At 40.6% G+C, this 16,655-nt stretch overlaps 1 protein-coding gene and 1 long non-coding RNA gene across 2 annotated transcripts in view; one reads left to right on the top strand and one right to left on the bottom strand.

The window, feature by feature from the left end:
- Positions 1 to 820: 820 nt before the first annotated feature.
- On the top strand, positions 821 to 16,497 carry LOC306840407. Its single transcript, XR_013781325.1, has 4 exons — positions 821 to 1,107; positions 2,032 to 2,116; positions 16,165 to 16,253; positions 16,381 to 16,497. It is a non-coding gene; the product is annotated as an uncharacterized lncRNA (long non-coding RNA).
- LOC306840405 (ALK tyrosine kinase receptor-like) overlaps positions 2,113 to 16,655 on the bottom strand; it is a 345,354-nt gene continuing 330,811 nt past the window's right edge. The window contains 7 exon segments of the mRNA XM_079369664.1: positions 2,113 to 5,231; positions 6,662 to 6,752; positions 7,729 to 7,863; positions 8,135 to 8,236; positions 12,595 to 12,687; positions 16,139 to 16,236; positions 16,445 to 16,574. Coding sequence (XP_079225790.1) covers positions 4,143 to 5,231; positions 6,662 to 6,752; positions 7,729 to 7,863; positions 8,135 to 8,236; positions 12,595 to 12,687; positions 16,139 to 16,236; positions 16,445 to 16,574 — 1,738 coding nt within the window. The 3' untranslated portion in view covers positions 2,113 to 4,142.

Genomic DNA, 16,655 nt, shown 5'->3' with positions numbered 1-16,655 from the left:
TTATGTTTCACTGTTTGTGTGGTCATATTACAAATGATGGCCATACCAATGTGTCATATTGTGACCCTTGTCTTTGATTATTGAAAAGACACATAAAAAATAAATACATGACCTTTTTGGCTAATTTTTTTTTATCATATTTGAGAGCTAAACGGTAATATCTGTGAAGCTGTATTAATCAGTGCACACATTGGTTAAATTAAAAGAAAGAAATAAGAAAAGATGGAGGATAAACTAAACAATTCACAGACTGATTCGGTTTCTGTAGGCTGATATCAGAGGCCAGTATTATGACCTTATTGTAATAAATAGATATATTTGTGTGCTTTACAGGAAACACACTTCTAATAAAATGTTGATGGTTCTGTGGATGATGAGCAGAGGTCATCTCATTGGCTAAGCCATAACTATAAATACCAGATAGCATGAGTTAACAGTATTAAATCTGAAAAACACTCCTGACTCTAAATCTGTTCAACGACACCATCAGGCAGATGTGTATACGCTGTATATCAAGCCAATATGTTTATCACAGATACAATTGTATTGGCATGTGCCATAATAAAGACTTGTGTTACAGAACATTTAAAACAGAAAAACAATGTGTGAGATCATTTAGAAGTGGTGTAATACTGTATGTACTTTCCCTGTCAAGTTGTTCTCCATCATAGATAAACCTGTATGTCAAATATGGACTTGATGAGACAATTTAAAAAGAACCGAACTTTGAAGATGCCTGTGAGCTCAAAGAGATGTTTGAACTTCTTATTTCTGTTTTTGATCATTAACTGATGTTCAGACAGTTTTTGGGCCGTGTTTGTCCGCCTGTAAAGATTTCAGCTTTTGCTTTTATTCTATTTTTGAGAAAGGGAAGATTTTTCTTTCATATGTTTCTTTTCTTTGTTCAGCAATCACAAATGGCCTGTACATGGGTTAACATTGTATTGATTGCCAGCTCCTGCAACAACATGTCCAAAGTGTCCTTGGGCAAGACAGTAGACCTCGCATTGCTTTCTTTGCTGCACATGAATGTGTATGAATGGGATTAGTTCTTTCTGATGGTTACTTTACACAGCAGCTTCTACCATCAGCAGGTGAATGGTTAGGGTAAGTGAAACAATTTGATGATGTCAGGGAGACTTATACTATTGTTGCCTTTAAAACCAGTAAGGTGAGGAGGGCTTTGTCTGGAAAAAGACAACTTGACAGATCTGAATTAGCATGATGTCAAACTTTGAAGTTTATTCTCACAAAGGGTTTATAACGCTGGCAGTTTAAATAGCTCCTGCAAAAAAGAGCTAGTGTTTTAAATTGTGCCCAAACTGTAGGACACTTCTGAGGCTTTTATGGAAACATGTTTGTGTCTATTGTTGGTGCTGCCAATAACACTGACGTGTTCGCCTGTCAAACCTGAAGTTCTTAACGAATACAGTCTGACAAATTAATACTGCATATTTCACCACTTGTTGCTTTTACATTACAATTAATAGATGAATAATAAAGGGATGTAAGACTAATCACTGTGGTTGAAGAAAGATACAATTTTAAAATGTTAGCATGATGTGATAAGGTTTCTTACCTCATAGATGTTGATTAAGTACACTCTTGGTTTTAAAAATCAGGGCCGAGCAGGTGGAAAGGACAGTGAGAAACTGCCTGATTACATGTATGTCTATAAAAAATGAGTCTACTTCACACTGGATTTATTACTTTCAGGTTCCCAAGCATAGCATGTTGTTTATTATTGAATTTATGGTCTCAATGTAACAGTATTTAATGGGCGTTTCAACCTTCTGATTTACAAGTCACCATCATGGCAATCTATCAACCAGGACAGGCGTAACAATGGAGCCACACTCTATTTTCTATTGTACTATATACTGTATGTGGGGCGCCAGAGGCCTGGTGGTTACTTTGTGTGCTCCATTTGAAGGGGCTCTGGTCCTCGGGGTACGTGGTCCAGGTTTGAGTCTGACCTGTGGCTCCTTTCCTGCATGTCAGGAGTTACATTTCCTCTTTCTTTGATTTCAGACTGTCCAGTCGTATCTATGAAGACACAAGGTGGCGATGAACTAAATGCTGAACTCACTACTTCAAACACTTCACCACAAAGCAGGTGATTACATCACACACATTTTCTATAGTCTGTAGTTTATATAAAAGTCCTAAAGAGAGCAGTACACAAAATGTTATTATATAGTAATTTATTAATTTTGGCGAATGTCATTTGAATGGCAATTTACAGCTTTTACCAGAGCCATAGAACAATACTTTATAATTACAACATTTACAGGTGCAGTTCAGTTTGTCTTTTTACATCAAACAATGGAGATGAGCTGGAAAGGGAAAACGGAGTTAATGCACTGAACAAACGAACAGTAGAGGAAGCAAAATATTTTTCATTGACAATTATCTCACTTGCTCGTTGAGTTGGCCCACCGGAATCCATTTGTCTGAATCAGTCACTGAGCATCATGACACATGACAGCCCATCAGCTGAAGGACTGACATGGTGCCAAATACAGTCAAGCAGAAGCAAAAATGAACTGATGCATGTTGTCATTTTTTACCTAAATATCAACAGCGCCTTTGATAGACTGTCTTCAGACTGAAAACAAAACAGACTTTAAACATTGATAAGTGAAAACAGCATGTTTGTGAGAAAATTAGCATAATGAGACTCAAACTGATCAGCAGTTTATATGCAAGTTTTTTTTCACTCTGACTCATTTGTATTCCACAACATTCATCCTATAATAGAAAAGATAAAACACTGTATGCAAATTCAGGATCGTAGAGTGCTTCCAGATACTGTAGCAATTTGAAGGTTTAGATTGATTCAGCAATATCCACTTTATTTCTATATCAAAAAAATAGAGGAATGAGGACTTTTTTTAAATACAAGAAATGAATTAATAAAAGGTTACTGAAAAAGTCATGAGAAAAGATTCAATGTCTCCACGCACACTGTGCAGAATGGAGCTGTGAACAAAAGGAGAATTTGCTCAGCAGTGAATTCAATACAACCAGGGGCAAAGAGTGATTATGAACCTTCAGCAGCAGTAAAAAGCTGAGCTGCTGTTCAGTTTGCCTTTAATCTGTGATATCTTTTGTCAAATAATGTCATAAACCGGCTTCAGTGCTCTTATTTATCTGCAAGCTGGGATTTAAAAGACACAAATGATATCCTGCAGCAGTCTCCTCATAAAAAAGTTCAGGATCTTCAGAGTGGATCATTTTTTTGAGACGGCTTAGTCCTTTTTTTTTTTTTTTTTGCGTGTAGCGATATCACAAAGAGCTTGAAATAAAACCTAGGGTGAAAACCATATGATGTAAATGAATTTGAAACATGTTCATGAATAATTTATAGAGCCACTTCCATAAAATAAATAAACAAATGAATAAATAAACGAGCAGGCAAGCAAACATCAACAACCACATTTTTCCCAGTGTTTTTATTTTGTTGTATGAATGTCTCTGGTAGTCCAGTGTCAGATTCTGAGATATCCTTGAAAAATTGTCTGATACTGAAGTTATTTAGCGCACACTTTTCCAAAAAGATGGAGATCAGGAACAGTGAGGATTCTGCAGGAGAACAGTCACGTGTAGCTGGCAGCTGAAAACAAGTTTGCAGTTGCTGCAGTCACACTGGTCACTGCAGTTTGTGACAGTTTGTCTGAAATCTGGCAAAATATAGAGATTTGTTTCCTCCTTTTGGTCGTCAAGACACCCAACACTAAACACGCTGTACTCACTCCTGATCCCTTCCAGATGGAAAGTACCATTAACTCTCCTTTCTAAATATTCTCTTTCAGTCATGATTCTTCCAGCATTGAAAAAATACATTTTTTGAACTCTTAAATCTGTTCTCACTCTTCATTTTGCATCCCAGAGCTGTTTCATTCCTCTGATGTGCTTTAGCATCCGTTTTGGAGTTTCACACACCTCCAGGGTTTTCATTGGATAGCCCGAAGGGCTCACTCAGTTCTGTTTCAGTGAGATGAGTTCTTTACCAGCTGGAGGAAGAAACCATGGTGGGACGGTAGGGGAGACGGGGAAAGGTTACTGTCCTGACGCATTGTGTCATGAACACAGTCTTAAAAGACGGGGACAGAAAAAGACCAGTTGAGCAGGCATTTGGGCTAAAGCACCGTGGCATTGTGACCCTCCATCCTGGGCAATCTGGGGTCCTGTACCGTTCCCATGGTGACCAGCAGTGGACGGCTGTCGTCTGAAATACCCTGCCGCCCCAGGGATACTGAGGTTGGAATGGAGGCCCCCCTCTGGTGGGCGACTGATGAAGGCATGGAGGTGCCCTGCTGGGGGGGAGGGGGGTTTGGGTTACCGTGTGCGGTCTCCAGCGGCATGCCTTGTTCCTGGTAGCCGTAGCCGATGTTCCCACAGGGGAACCGTCTCAGTCTGTAGAGGGGAACCGGGGGCAGGGTGGCTGAGTCTAACAGTAGTGGGGACTGGGCAGCAGGAGGTAGGGGTGGAGGTAGCAGAGGTCTGCAGAGACCCTGCTGCTGCTGATGGTGTAGCATCTGGAGTTGGTGCTGCTGCTGGAGTTGATGCTGGAACTGCTTGTGCTGATGCTGGTGCTGGTGCTGGAGACCCAGTGATCCCGCAACTTCAGCCACAGTCCGGCCAACATGCTCCTGCCCCTCTCCAGGCACCCTACCAGTGCTCCCTAATGTTCCACCCACCACTCCCTGCCTCTGCTGCTGCTGCTTCCTCTGCTGCAGAAACCAGGAGCCATAAGTTGGGTTCCAGAGACTGGTGTTCTTCCCGTTGTGGCCCTCCTTATCTGGTGGGTGGCCCTGGGTGAAGGCCATGTTAACGTGGCCCCCTTCAGGGCCAGAGTGGGTGGTAACATGAGGTCCCTTGGCAGTAAGTGTGGAGGTGGCTGTGCAGGTGACTGTGTTAGTGGTTGTCATGGCAACAGAGGTCTGTGTGTGAGGCTGCTGGTGCTGGTGGAGGCATGGCTGCGGCTGGGCTGACATCTGTGCTTTAGCCTCTGATGCTGTGCTCATGATGGCGCTGTGCTCCCCACCTCTCCGGCTCTCCTCTGTAGGGTAGGATGGAGGTGGCTGAGGAGCCGTCCCATCAGGCACCTGGGCACTCACCAGCACAGGCTGAGCTGAGGGGTCGTCTGGGTGAAGAGGCGCACGCTCCTCCTCTTCAGGGACGGGTCCATACTCTACAGGAAGTGGCATGTTCACCACATCTGGGTCCTAGAATGAGGGAGAGCAGCCGGAGTTTACAGATGTTTTACAGTTTACTGTGAGTAAACAGTTTATTATGGTGACTCTTTTTATTGTTCAGAATCATTACAGCAATTATCATACCTTATCAATAATGTGCATGTAGAAACATTTAACAGATTTATTAATACTATAGTAAATGGTTCATAAATACTGTGTAGAGCATCTATGAACATTTTGTGGGTGGTCTTTATAAAGTTTGAACAAGATTTTAATATCTTCAGTTCCAACTTTATCTAAACAATGTTCATAGACGCTTTACAAACCAATTATTGGCCATTAACAAATATATGGTCCCTTTATGTATATTTAATAAATGTTTCATACCATAAACTTTGAACAAAACAAATTATAGTATTACAAATGAACAAACATTAAGTATCATTTAATACAGAAAAATGTACCCTTTATTGATGATGGAAGTGTTACCCAGTAATTTTACAAGTTGATCAAATTAAAAATGTGACTCTTCTGGATAATATGTTCTTGATGTCAACATCACATTCAGAGAAGCTCTGCGGTTTGGATCACAATCTGTTTGAGTGTCCCTCAAATTAAGGAGCAGTTTGAAACTCTGACACTAAAGTTTAAAGTGTCAGTCCAAAATGTAAATGTTTGAGAGAGCTATATCTAAATACGTGTTGGAGCTGATTGGAGAAATGCTGAGACTTTTTAGGATGGTGGAATCAGTTCTTTCTGAACCAGTATATTTGTTCTCCAGCAAACTAAGGGGCGTCCACAATCTATGTGGGAGGTGCCTTTAAACCAGCTACAGTACCTTCTCTGGTCTAAAACAAACTGCAAGAGAGTCTAAATTTAGGAGAACATGCTGAAGGCATGTCTCCTTTATGCCTGAGGATATAGAGGATATAAAGTCATTTTATGATTTAATTCAGTAGATGCATTACATAGTCCTCCTTTAATCCACAGCAGCTTTTGAATGAAAAGCTCTGTCATGAAGCATCATTTCAGCTCAGTGAGAAGAGCTAACAATAGCTTAAAAAGCTATATTGTCGAGTTATCTAATGCATCATTGGTAATTAAAGAAAATAGTAATAATAATAATTAGAATTATAGATACAGATGTTTAACATCTGTACCTGTAATTCATTCATTCCTTTTTTAAGGAGATCTTTTTTATTAGGGCTCATTAAGTATCTTGGTCATGTCTTACTATGAAGCTGTTATTCATTAACATGATACCTATCAGGTAGGTGTGATTCTTTTAGAAAAAGTGTTGGGAAGGCCAATCATGTTTTTACCATTGTTGAAGGGATTAATAGAAGACATTGGTAACAATAAGACATCCTTCTTCTCGTGCAGATTCATTGTGTTGTTCATTTTCACAGCTCTCTAAATGAAGATTACAGACCAGGCAGGATGTGAGAGTGTGAAATGACCTGTAAGCAGTAGTCGATTCTCTCCAGGATAGTTGAGAAGTTGGGTCTGTCTTCAGGCTGGTGCTGCCAGCTCTGAGTCATTATACGATACCTACAAATACACATAAATGGTCAAATGTGCTAAATAGACATAACGAAACATGTTGTGCCCCTCCATGCGGAGGTGGAGAAAAAACAAATGAAAAGTGTGACCTGAGTCACAGGACAGTCTGTCCTGTTGAGTTCATAAATGCCAGGATGATCCCAGTGTTAAAAGATAACACCAGACAAATTCATCATTCTTATCTCACCAATTTGTGTGAGAATCTAACTGTGAAGTCAAATCCTTAAATACTATAATGGTAACTGATACTAACACTATCTGCAGCTGCTGCTTTCATTAACCTCTGCTTCCAGATGCGAGGCAATTTCACAGAATCAAAACAAAAACATTGCAGGCCTGTGTTTATGTAAGTCTGTTTTATGAAAAATGCACATTCATAAAAAGGGAAAAGCAGGTTGCAGAACGATGTGAGGAGTAACCTGCAGAGCTGCAGCCAACGGGAGCAAAAGGATAAAGCTGGGAAATCACAGAGAGGCCAATGTGTGGCTCGAATGTTTATAAGAGAGGCAGTAAACGTGTGTGTGTATGTACCTTCTCTTCTCAAACATATATCTATGGTATAATTGAGTAAAGAAGCGGTATCTATAAAGTGAGTGAAAAATATGCTGCAATATGGGAATGGTTTTTAAGCTCTCTATCATCTCTCCATGACATTTTCCAAATTGGGTGGCAAACATGAAAGCAAACTGTTGATGTGGTTTCTGTATTGAAGCACGGAGAGCAATCTCAACGAATACGTTTCAGACGCTTTCTAGCTCACAACTCATTTACGTGTCCATACCAGCAACTCATCGGAGCCTTTCATGTCTTACATGTATTAGTGTTTTTGTGATGATGTGTCTCTACACGATATATAGCTCTGCATACTTGTCTCTTGGGAATGTTATGGAGGAGCTTAATTACATCTCATGGGATCACAGCCTTCTTTTGGTCATGAACTTAGTTTGTGTAGATCTATACTTACACCGGCCCAGGGCAGTTTTTAGGTGGATCCATTCTTCCACCATTGGTAACAAAGTCCAGTACTTCCTGGTTACTGCGACTCGGATACGGCATGTAGCCCAATGAGAAAATCTCCCACAGCAGAACCCCAAATGACCTGAGATAGGCAGATGAGAAGAGAACAGATGAGTTAGAGAGGAAGGAAGATGAGGGTGAAACTGAGGACAATCAAGTCATAAATTATTAACATCATCAGTGCTGACAAGAGCAGAGGACAAGAATGAGATAGAGACAAGACAGGGAATTAAAAAGAACATATGACTCAGGATCAAAGGAGATGAAGGACAGAGGAAGGAGAAAAACAGACAGACAGGGAGGAGGTGGACAGCACAAAAACAAGTGTGTAATACACGGGGCCGTATTCTCACCATGTGTCTGTTTTAGATGTGAAGATGCCCTCCATGAAGGCTTCAGGTGGCATCCACTTCACTGGCAGCATGGCACGCCCACCCTTCCTGTAATAGCTTGCCCTACAAGCACACGCACACACGCACGCACGCACGCATGCACACGCACACGCACACACACACACACACACACACACACACACACACACACACACACACACACACACACACACACACACACACACACAGTTTGTTTAAATACAATCCCCATGGCAACAACACTGTCTTTAAAAAGCATAGTGTAAAAAGAGAAAGTCCAACAGCCAGCAATTATTTCAGTGTTTGAAAGTGACTGTATCAGCTCTCGGATCCTTTCACATTTTGCAGCTTCCTAACATGTTGCTGCGACAGATCCTCGAAGAACATCTTATCTCTCTCAGAGAGGACGGAGGGGCATTTTTTAAAGCCGTCCTGCGCCTGCTGTTAGTAAAGAAATGACCTGATGTTTGCTCTGCCTGATTGTTGCCGTTGATGGAAGTCTCTAGCTGGTTTATCTTGCGCTTGCGAGGCACACAGCAATGACAGACATAACTGGGTTTTCTGTCCCCTCCTTTGCCTCAATCATTTCGTCCATACAGAAAACAGACACACATCAAGATTTGCCTTGTCAGCTGTGTATGGCAGAGAAAAAACAGCATTTGGCTCTGTTTACTGCTACAGCTGAGTATCTCTGGTTTCCCCTCAAGTTATTTTGAAATTAAAACTGAAACTATTTCATTAAGCTGTGGTTTGTAATCCTGGCAATCCATCATAATAAATAAGACCGTAATAACCTGAAGACTGTCTTGTGACTGGAAGGTTGCCAATTCAAGTCCTTGGGTCTTTGGAAGAAAACAGGAGTAACACTCTTCTCTTCACCTTCTCTATATTAAAGTAAGTGAGCTGCTGGAGCTGCTGCCGTTTGGCTGCACAGGAGGAGGCTGTAATTACAGTGAGCAGCTCCCAGGTGTGAGTGTGAAGCAGGATGAGAAAAGAGCATTGTGCTCAGCTAGAGTTTCCAGGATGAACAAAGCTTAAAAGAAAATACAAGAAAAAAGAAAAAAAACCCATCACAAACAAATAATAAAAAGACATTAACAGTCTGGATAAAATATGGGACAAGAAGGAAAAAAAGATTACTATTATGGTAGCCTGAACTCAAATATGGCATCCACAGCAGGTGAGACAGTCAACAAGAACAAAAAGCTTAGAAGACCAATTATGCTCATCTCCTGCTCTACATTTTTATTTTACAGCGGTGTAAGAGCCTGCTTGTGCCATGTACAGAAGTCCATGTTCACTCATTGATTTAACGCAATCGTTGAACTTATCCTAAACCAAACAAAGAAAAGTTGGTGACAAACATGTCCCTTCTCACATTCTTTATCTTGTTGTTAGGTTAATGAAGATTACATGATAAATGCTAAAAAAAAAAAAGGTGGTTTTACCTGAATGACATCAAGAGATGCTAATATGTTTGTTTTGACCTGGTTTGTGATTGTGTTATCTTCAATACTTTCAAATCTGTGGACTTTTCTGATGGACTCCAAAGTCTGTCAATAAAGATGACGATAGGAAGTCCTGAGTGGGTGAACTGGTACATCGCTGCACTACCTGCCTGCACCTGATGACTTCATCAAGAAACAATCAGCTGAAGTCAGTTTGTTGCAGAAATGTCTAAATAAAGAAAGTTAAACTATTGTATGCTTGTCATTTGCTTGATTTTAAATGCATATTTGAGGTTAAAGGAACAACAGAGCACTGGTTTTCTCAGTATTGACTCTCTTCATTTAGCTGAACTACAGCTGTGTGTCTTCAGGGCAACAGTCAGCAGAGATGGATATAGATGATATGCTGTCAGATAATATTGCTTCAAGTGTAATATATACTTAGCTAACTATTGGCATAAGAAGCTAGCCTCCAAGTAAATTACACTTACACTATCAATGATGCAGAAAAAGCAATCACTAGTGGAATTTGTTTGACAGATTAGCTTAGAGCAACTGCAGGGTAGTCACGGGTCCACGCCCAACACCTTTATCCATCACTTCGAGCAACATCATCGATTCTTTTGCGGGACTCGGTGACTTTTTTTAAGCCTACTTATTAACTCCACGATTGTCTGTTCAAGCCCTTTTTTTTCCTGCATCCCTTTAATTTTACAGTCTACCCTAAAAAAGAAAACAGTTGGGGAAAAAGACTGGTATCAAAAGTTGCAATTAGATCAAATAGTTCTGGCTTTGTGCACTCAGTGAATCAGTGTTTGTTGCCCTCAAAAATCTGATTTTAGCAATAAAAGTTTACACAAATCAGGCTACCGAAATCTCCTAGAACACATTTACTGCCACCGCTTCTTCTGACCCTGGAAGTCAAATCATTTTTGTTGAAATACTGTTTAAAAAGAAGAAGTCCCAGCACATGAAACTTTGGTACATTGCTATTCAGTATGTTATCTGCTCATCACAAAATGCTGAAATATTTGGAAAGGATTGAGGGATGGTGAAATGTAGAGCATAAGACTGATAATCCCCTTATCAGTGGATCGACCTCTTCTTTAGCTCGAGCTTTCTGGACATATTTATTACCACTGTGAACAGCAGCAGCACAGGCTGAAAGCTGAGCTGCAGATTAGGGAGGCTTAAATACAGTCCCAGGAAATCTATAGCACAAATAGGTGTTTTATGTGTGTGTGTGTGTGTGTGTGTGTGTGTGTGTGTGTGTGTTTCTTGTGTGAGCAGTCCAGTGTGCAGAAGGGGCATTAAAGGCAACAGCAAACAGACGGAGACAGATAATAGAACACAATGTGAAGCCTGATACTTGTGTGTGTTTATCGAATAACACGCTTTTGTTCTGCCTTCCCTTGGAGTGCTTCTGCACGTATGTGCATCAGACTGACGTGAACAAACACTTCCTCCTGCTACACTGCCCACCATTGTTGAGTTCCTATGAGAATGAAGTAATTCAAGGTAAAATGTTTATTCTGCTCTGAAAGCACAACAAATGTATCCTTGCAGTTTATAACTGGAGTAGTTTTTATTTACTGCTGTATGTGTGTTGTTTTTTGTGCGAGAGAGAAAGTCCATGGAAACCCTCATGCCAGCACTCCCCAGGCTCCCCTCCCATAGTATCAAAAGCTGACATGAAGCCATATACTGGTTCCTTACTGTGACACCTCTCCCCTGTGAGCATCTAAAGGACTCCCACGTCACACAGCAGGATGGCAACATCATCAAGTAGTAAAAAACACAACAACTGTGTAGCGGCATAGAGCAACCTTGCCTCTGTCTAAAACAAACAAACAATGATCATAAAAAAAAATGGGCTCCATGCTGAGAGAAAAAAAACAAAATCACATTGAGACACCTGAAAAACTGACATTAGCAATTAAAACAAGTGCTTGTAACATGGCTGCCAGAGGTGTTAGTGCAACATCCTCTGCTGGATGAGTGACTTTGCTCTTGTGTGTTTTTGCATCGCATGACTCAAAAGTGCTGCGTTAAGAGAGCTGGATGTTGTGACATATGCTCTTATTTCTCACCAAATGAAAGGCTCAGTAGATCTCCCTGCTGGATTGTGTCTTCGTTTAAGTGGTGTCACATGAAATGGTGGCAGCCACATTACAAAACTTTGAGCTAAGAATAATAAGACTCTTTTGGGGCCACAGAACGGCAGCAGTTGAAGAATAAAAACAGTTTTAAAGTGTTTCTGAAAAGTACATGGCCTTACAATCACGGTCTCTTTCTTTGAATAACATTTTGAAGGTCATATGTCCATTTAAACACAAAACGTATTTCAATCATGTTAGCTGGTTGCTAGCTGTACCGGAGCTCTGTGAAAGGTTAAGTAGTTACATGTTATTGATTGTTTAAAAATGTGATACAAAATATCAATTTGTGCTCCACATAATGACATTAAAAACAAACTGGATGAGGCAGCTTAGACAAGTAACTCTGCAGGATAAAAGATTTTGTTATTGTCCTTTACTTCTGTTTTGTTTTTAAAAGAGTGATGTAACAGCTCTGTGGTTTCAAAAAAGTATCTTACTCTGACACAAAATAATAATATCCCTCTGGAGATATGTTTTATAATGATGTTACTTTATACTTGTATAAACAATCTCAAAAATCGATTGTTTTGCCTTTAAGAATAATGTTGCAACTCTCAAAGTTCACCACACAGCTGCACAACCGTGTTTTAACACATTCCCTCATTTTGACCTTCCAGCAGAAGCTAAAGGCTCATTGTTCCACTATTAGCCAATGCTCACTTCATATTTCAACATTATGTGTTTTGAAATGTATTACAGTCTTGCTTGGCCTGAACCTATTTTTGCTCATACCAATATGTAAATTCAACAGAAGCAGATCTTTTTGATTTGAGGCCAGCTCAGGTGTTCCTACCTGCTGTCCTACATCAATCAGTGATGTGTGCTGGACTCCTACCTGTAAATATCTCGAGCCATCCCAAAATCTCCAATCTTTGCCATGCGGCCCGATCCTTTGCAGGTTAGCAGGCAATTTCGAGCTGCGATGTCCCTAAAAGCAGAGGATAACATACACAGACTGTCAGATCACTGCATGTGCAAACAGTAATTCAATGACGAGAGAAAGGTCAGTTTTACAAAAAAAAAAAAGAAGTTTGGTAGCCTAGATTTCGCTTATTTCACACGTGAGGTCTAAACTGTCTATAGAGTAAAACTCCTTCAACTTTGACATTCACACCTCTTGGCTCACACTGAATCTCTTCACTGGTATACGTTTTTCATATATTTGCATGTATCGGAGAGTTCTCTGTAAGAGACACCTACAGATGCTCCCCCTTGGATCTGAAGTTCAGTGTAACTATCAAGTTGCCCTGGGCAAGCTGGCATAGTTTCCTAAAGAGCCTTTATAGCTCTGCCCACATGGTGCATCCACAGGAAAGATTGAAATGTTCTGCTGTATATGCAGGAAGGGGAAATTCATACAATTCATATTTGCACTGTACAGGGTTGGTGAATCTTTGAGAGAATACAGTAGTGCACACAGTGTGCTCTGCTACTGTCAGGGGAAATAGAATCCACATTCAACCCATTTTCTGCTCCCCAGGTATTGAACTTTCTGAACATCCTAAGACGTGATGTTGGTACACTGCTCCTCTTCAGACCAAAGGCAAGTGGTGCAATAGGGCCAATAAACGCCCAGAATTCAACATCAAAATAACATCATGTGACACTGTGCTCAAACTAGATCACGAGACAGAGGAGGGCTGCAAATGAAAAACAAGCAGAGATATAAAAACACGCAGCACTGAGCTCTGTTATTGCGTGGATAGGAACACAGAGTGTGGATGTTTTGCCTCTGATTTACTTGAATATGAAATGACACAATGAGGATAAAGTAATAATTCAGACTGATTCAAAGTGAGAGCTTTTTAAGACAGGAACTATTCTATGCATGGTTGCTCCACTTTGACGTGCCCAAAGTGTTTGAAACTGTTCAACCCGTAATACTATTGCACACTTCAAGTTTGATATTTAATAATTTAGCTTGAATAAAGAACAACATTAAGTCTCCGGAATCCATTTGCTTTTCTGTTTATCTCTAAAAAGATCAGTTTTTTTTTTTACTTAGCTTGAGCCCAAGTCTGATTATAGCCAGTGAAGTCAGTAAACTAAGACATCAATACAGCTATGGGAGAATATCCTCAATTGTGGAGCTTCCAATTGAAGGAAAAGTAGCGAAACATTTAGGTGCATCTCAGCTGCTTCAGGAAAACAAAATACTCTTTATAATAGCACGACTACAATCAGCATGAGGCCTTTCTCATGAGGTGCAGAAGCTAAACTCAATTAGTCCTTGTTTAATGGCTCAGAAGAATTCATGCAAATGGTTTGTTTGTGCTTGTAGGCAAGGACGAGCCTTAAAAGGCAGCAGGAGATGTCAGAGGCTGCTCACTGAGAGCTTAAGGGAAGGACACAGTGCTGCTGTAAATGCAGCACAGTAATAGGAGCAGACTGTTATTTAAACACTGGTAACTGGCTTCAGACTGTAGACCCTTATTTACAGTCCCTTTTAACAGCAGTTTAAAGACCCATTTCACTGCAGCACTATGAGAACAATCTGTGTGTTATTAGTCTTTTTTAGCACCCAAGGTTGTATTCAACTACCTGACTCTCCTCAGCACAGAGTATCTTTTTCAGGAATGTCCAATGTGATTACAGTGACTGTGTTATAATAAAAGGAGCCTAAAGGGGAATTCTGCTCTTTAACATCTATGAACTGATTTTTTTTGTCTGACAGCGTTTCCACACCTATAGTTCGCGTTCACCGAACCAACGTAAACGTAAATGTACAACGAGTTTGGAGTTTCTCCAGGAGACACTTTACCCAGCAGTTTCCCAACATAATTATTTAAGATGAATATCAATATCGTTGTATGTTGTTAAGGCAAGGTTTTTATTAACCATAAAACCATTATAGTTGTATATATTGCCACCAGATTCAAATGGAAAATCTGACATTGTATTAAAGTCAAGGGTCAGCGCCTGGTTGAGGCAGCCTTGAACCAGAACTGTAATCCATTTGGGAGGAAACAACAAGTGATAAATATGTTTGGTAAACATATTTATCACTTGTTGGTAAATATGTTGAGAGGAAATGTAGCTGCTGTGTTACTACAGGTAAATACTTTGTAGTGTTTTAAGTGTTTTAATTGCAATCTGAGGTTGTCAGAGGATCATCCAAGCACCTCATGGATGTTCTTTGTAAGATGTGTTGTCCCTAAAGATTGTATTGCAGTCCTTTCAGTTGTCTCAAACCTGCCGGCTGAAGCCGACTGCAGCAACTCGTCAACTTTTTCCCTTTTCATCACTAAGACTAGTGAACAGGTTTAAAATACTGAAATAATGCTTTAAGAGAAAAACAGGATAGTGTTGGAGAAAAAGGATAAACACCACAACAGAAAAACAAACGGACACACAGGAGCCAGTGAGTTGCTCTCAGTAAGCATTAACCCTGTAATTCAAACAGTTTGAGAACACAATGATTTATCATGCAGCCCTGTAATCCCTCAGTAAAAACAGCTTTTTTTCTGAGCAGCTGCTTTTCCTTCAACCTACCTCATCCTCCACCCTTTACTAAACCCTGAGTAAACATACCTCCATAAAAAATGAAATTAACCTCAAGGACAGTGTTGGGGTGAATTTTAATGCAGAACTAGAGGCAGAAAAGCGGTCTGTATAGAAGCTCACGAGCCACCGGAGAAGAGTCGGCCATTAGTTGGATTGATGGGGCTTTACTGTGCCACGTTGGAGCAAACAAGGTTTAATAGGCCTCGTTTGTCATTGACCAATATCCAGGAAGTCAAAGGGACTGAAATGAAGGGGGGCCGCACATCAATTGTCTTGATTTGATTGCAGGAGAAGCTCTTGACCCATTTTGACATGTAACGTGACTTTCCTCCTTGACATCTATGAAGGCGACATTTGCCGGAGAAAGATTTTAAAATTCTTTAATAACATCCTCTGGTTCACCAGGCTGTGAATATGGATGTGTAGGGGGCACTCTGTTTACTTGTGCCTTGGATACAGACCGTAAAAAGGCAAGCCGGCTTCCCCATCTGCCTGCTCTGATGCTAAACCCATCACTTGTCCTTTCTGCTATCATAGGGAAGGCAGAAAGCATGCAGAGTCCATATGTTACGCTTGGACAGATACAGGCAGCTCATAATAGTGGGAAGAAGTCAGCAGATGAATGTGGGGAAGTCTGTGTGCGTTTAGTTTTTGTTTTTTATGATGCACTTTTGCTTTCCATATGTTTGTGCTTATCCATATGGATTCTACATTGTTTATGGAGTGTTTTCTCTCTGGTCTGGTTAAGTAGGAGGAATAAAAAGCTACATAATACAATGCATGTTTTCATAATCCTACCATGTGTTTGTTGATTCTAATACACTTGTTGTTTTGGCACTTATGTATGCTAAATGTATGGCCATCTGTTGAAGTACCTGTGTATGAACTGGTTCTCCTCTAGATACTGGCAGCCCTTAGCGATGTCTCTGGCCACGTTGAGAAGGTCCACCATGCTCAAGCTGGATGGGTGCTCCTTAACACACAGCAGAAGTGAGAAAGTAGTGAATATAAGTGAACGTAGATTTTGCCAAATGTAGTACACAGTGTTTCTAAAGAAAATCTGAGAACATATTTTAAAAACACTGACTGTTTAACTTCATGATTATTGTGTTTGCAGTTCCTGGGCTCAAAGAAAAAAACAGCTTGCACTCCAGTGAGCGTAACACAGCAGTATGTCTCACCAGCCGGGGTCTGGTCTCCCTCAGGAAAGTCTTCAAGTCTCCACCGGTCATCAGCTCCAGCAGGATGAAGCGTGGCATGGCCTGCAGACTGACTCCGATACATCGCACAATGTTCTGGTGGCTGAACTTACTGCAGGGACAAAAACACAGCAGGGAGAAGTGTATCAGAAATGGCTTTTGTTGCCACTGAGAGGCAGAGTGTTGTTATTGG

Source organism: Symphodus melops (genome assembly GCF_947650265.1).
Source record: "Symphodus melops genome assembly, chromosome: 19".
In the NCBI taxonomy this organism is placed as follows: domain Eukaryota; kingdom Metazoa; phylum Chordata; class Actinopteri; order Labriformes; family Labridae; genus Symphodus; species Symphodus melops.
This window is presented reverse-complemented; position numbering and strand designations above follow the sequence as displayed.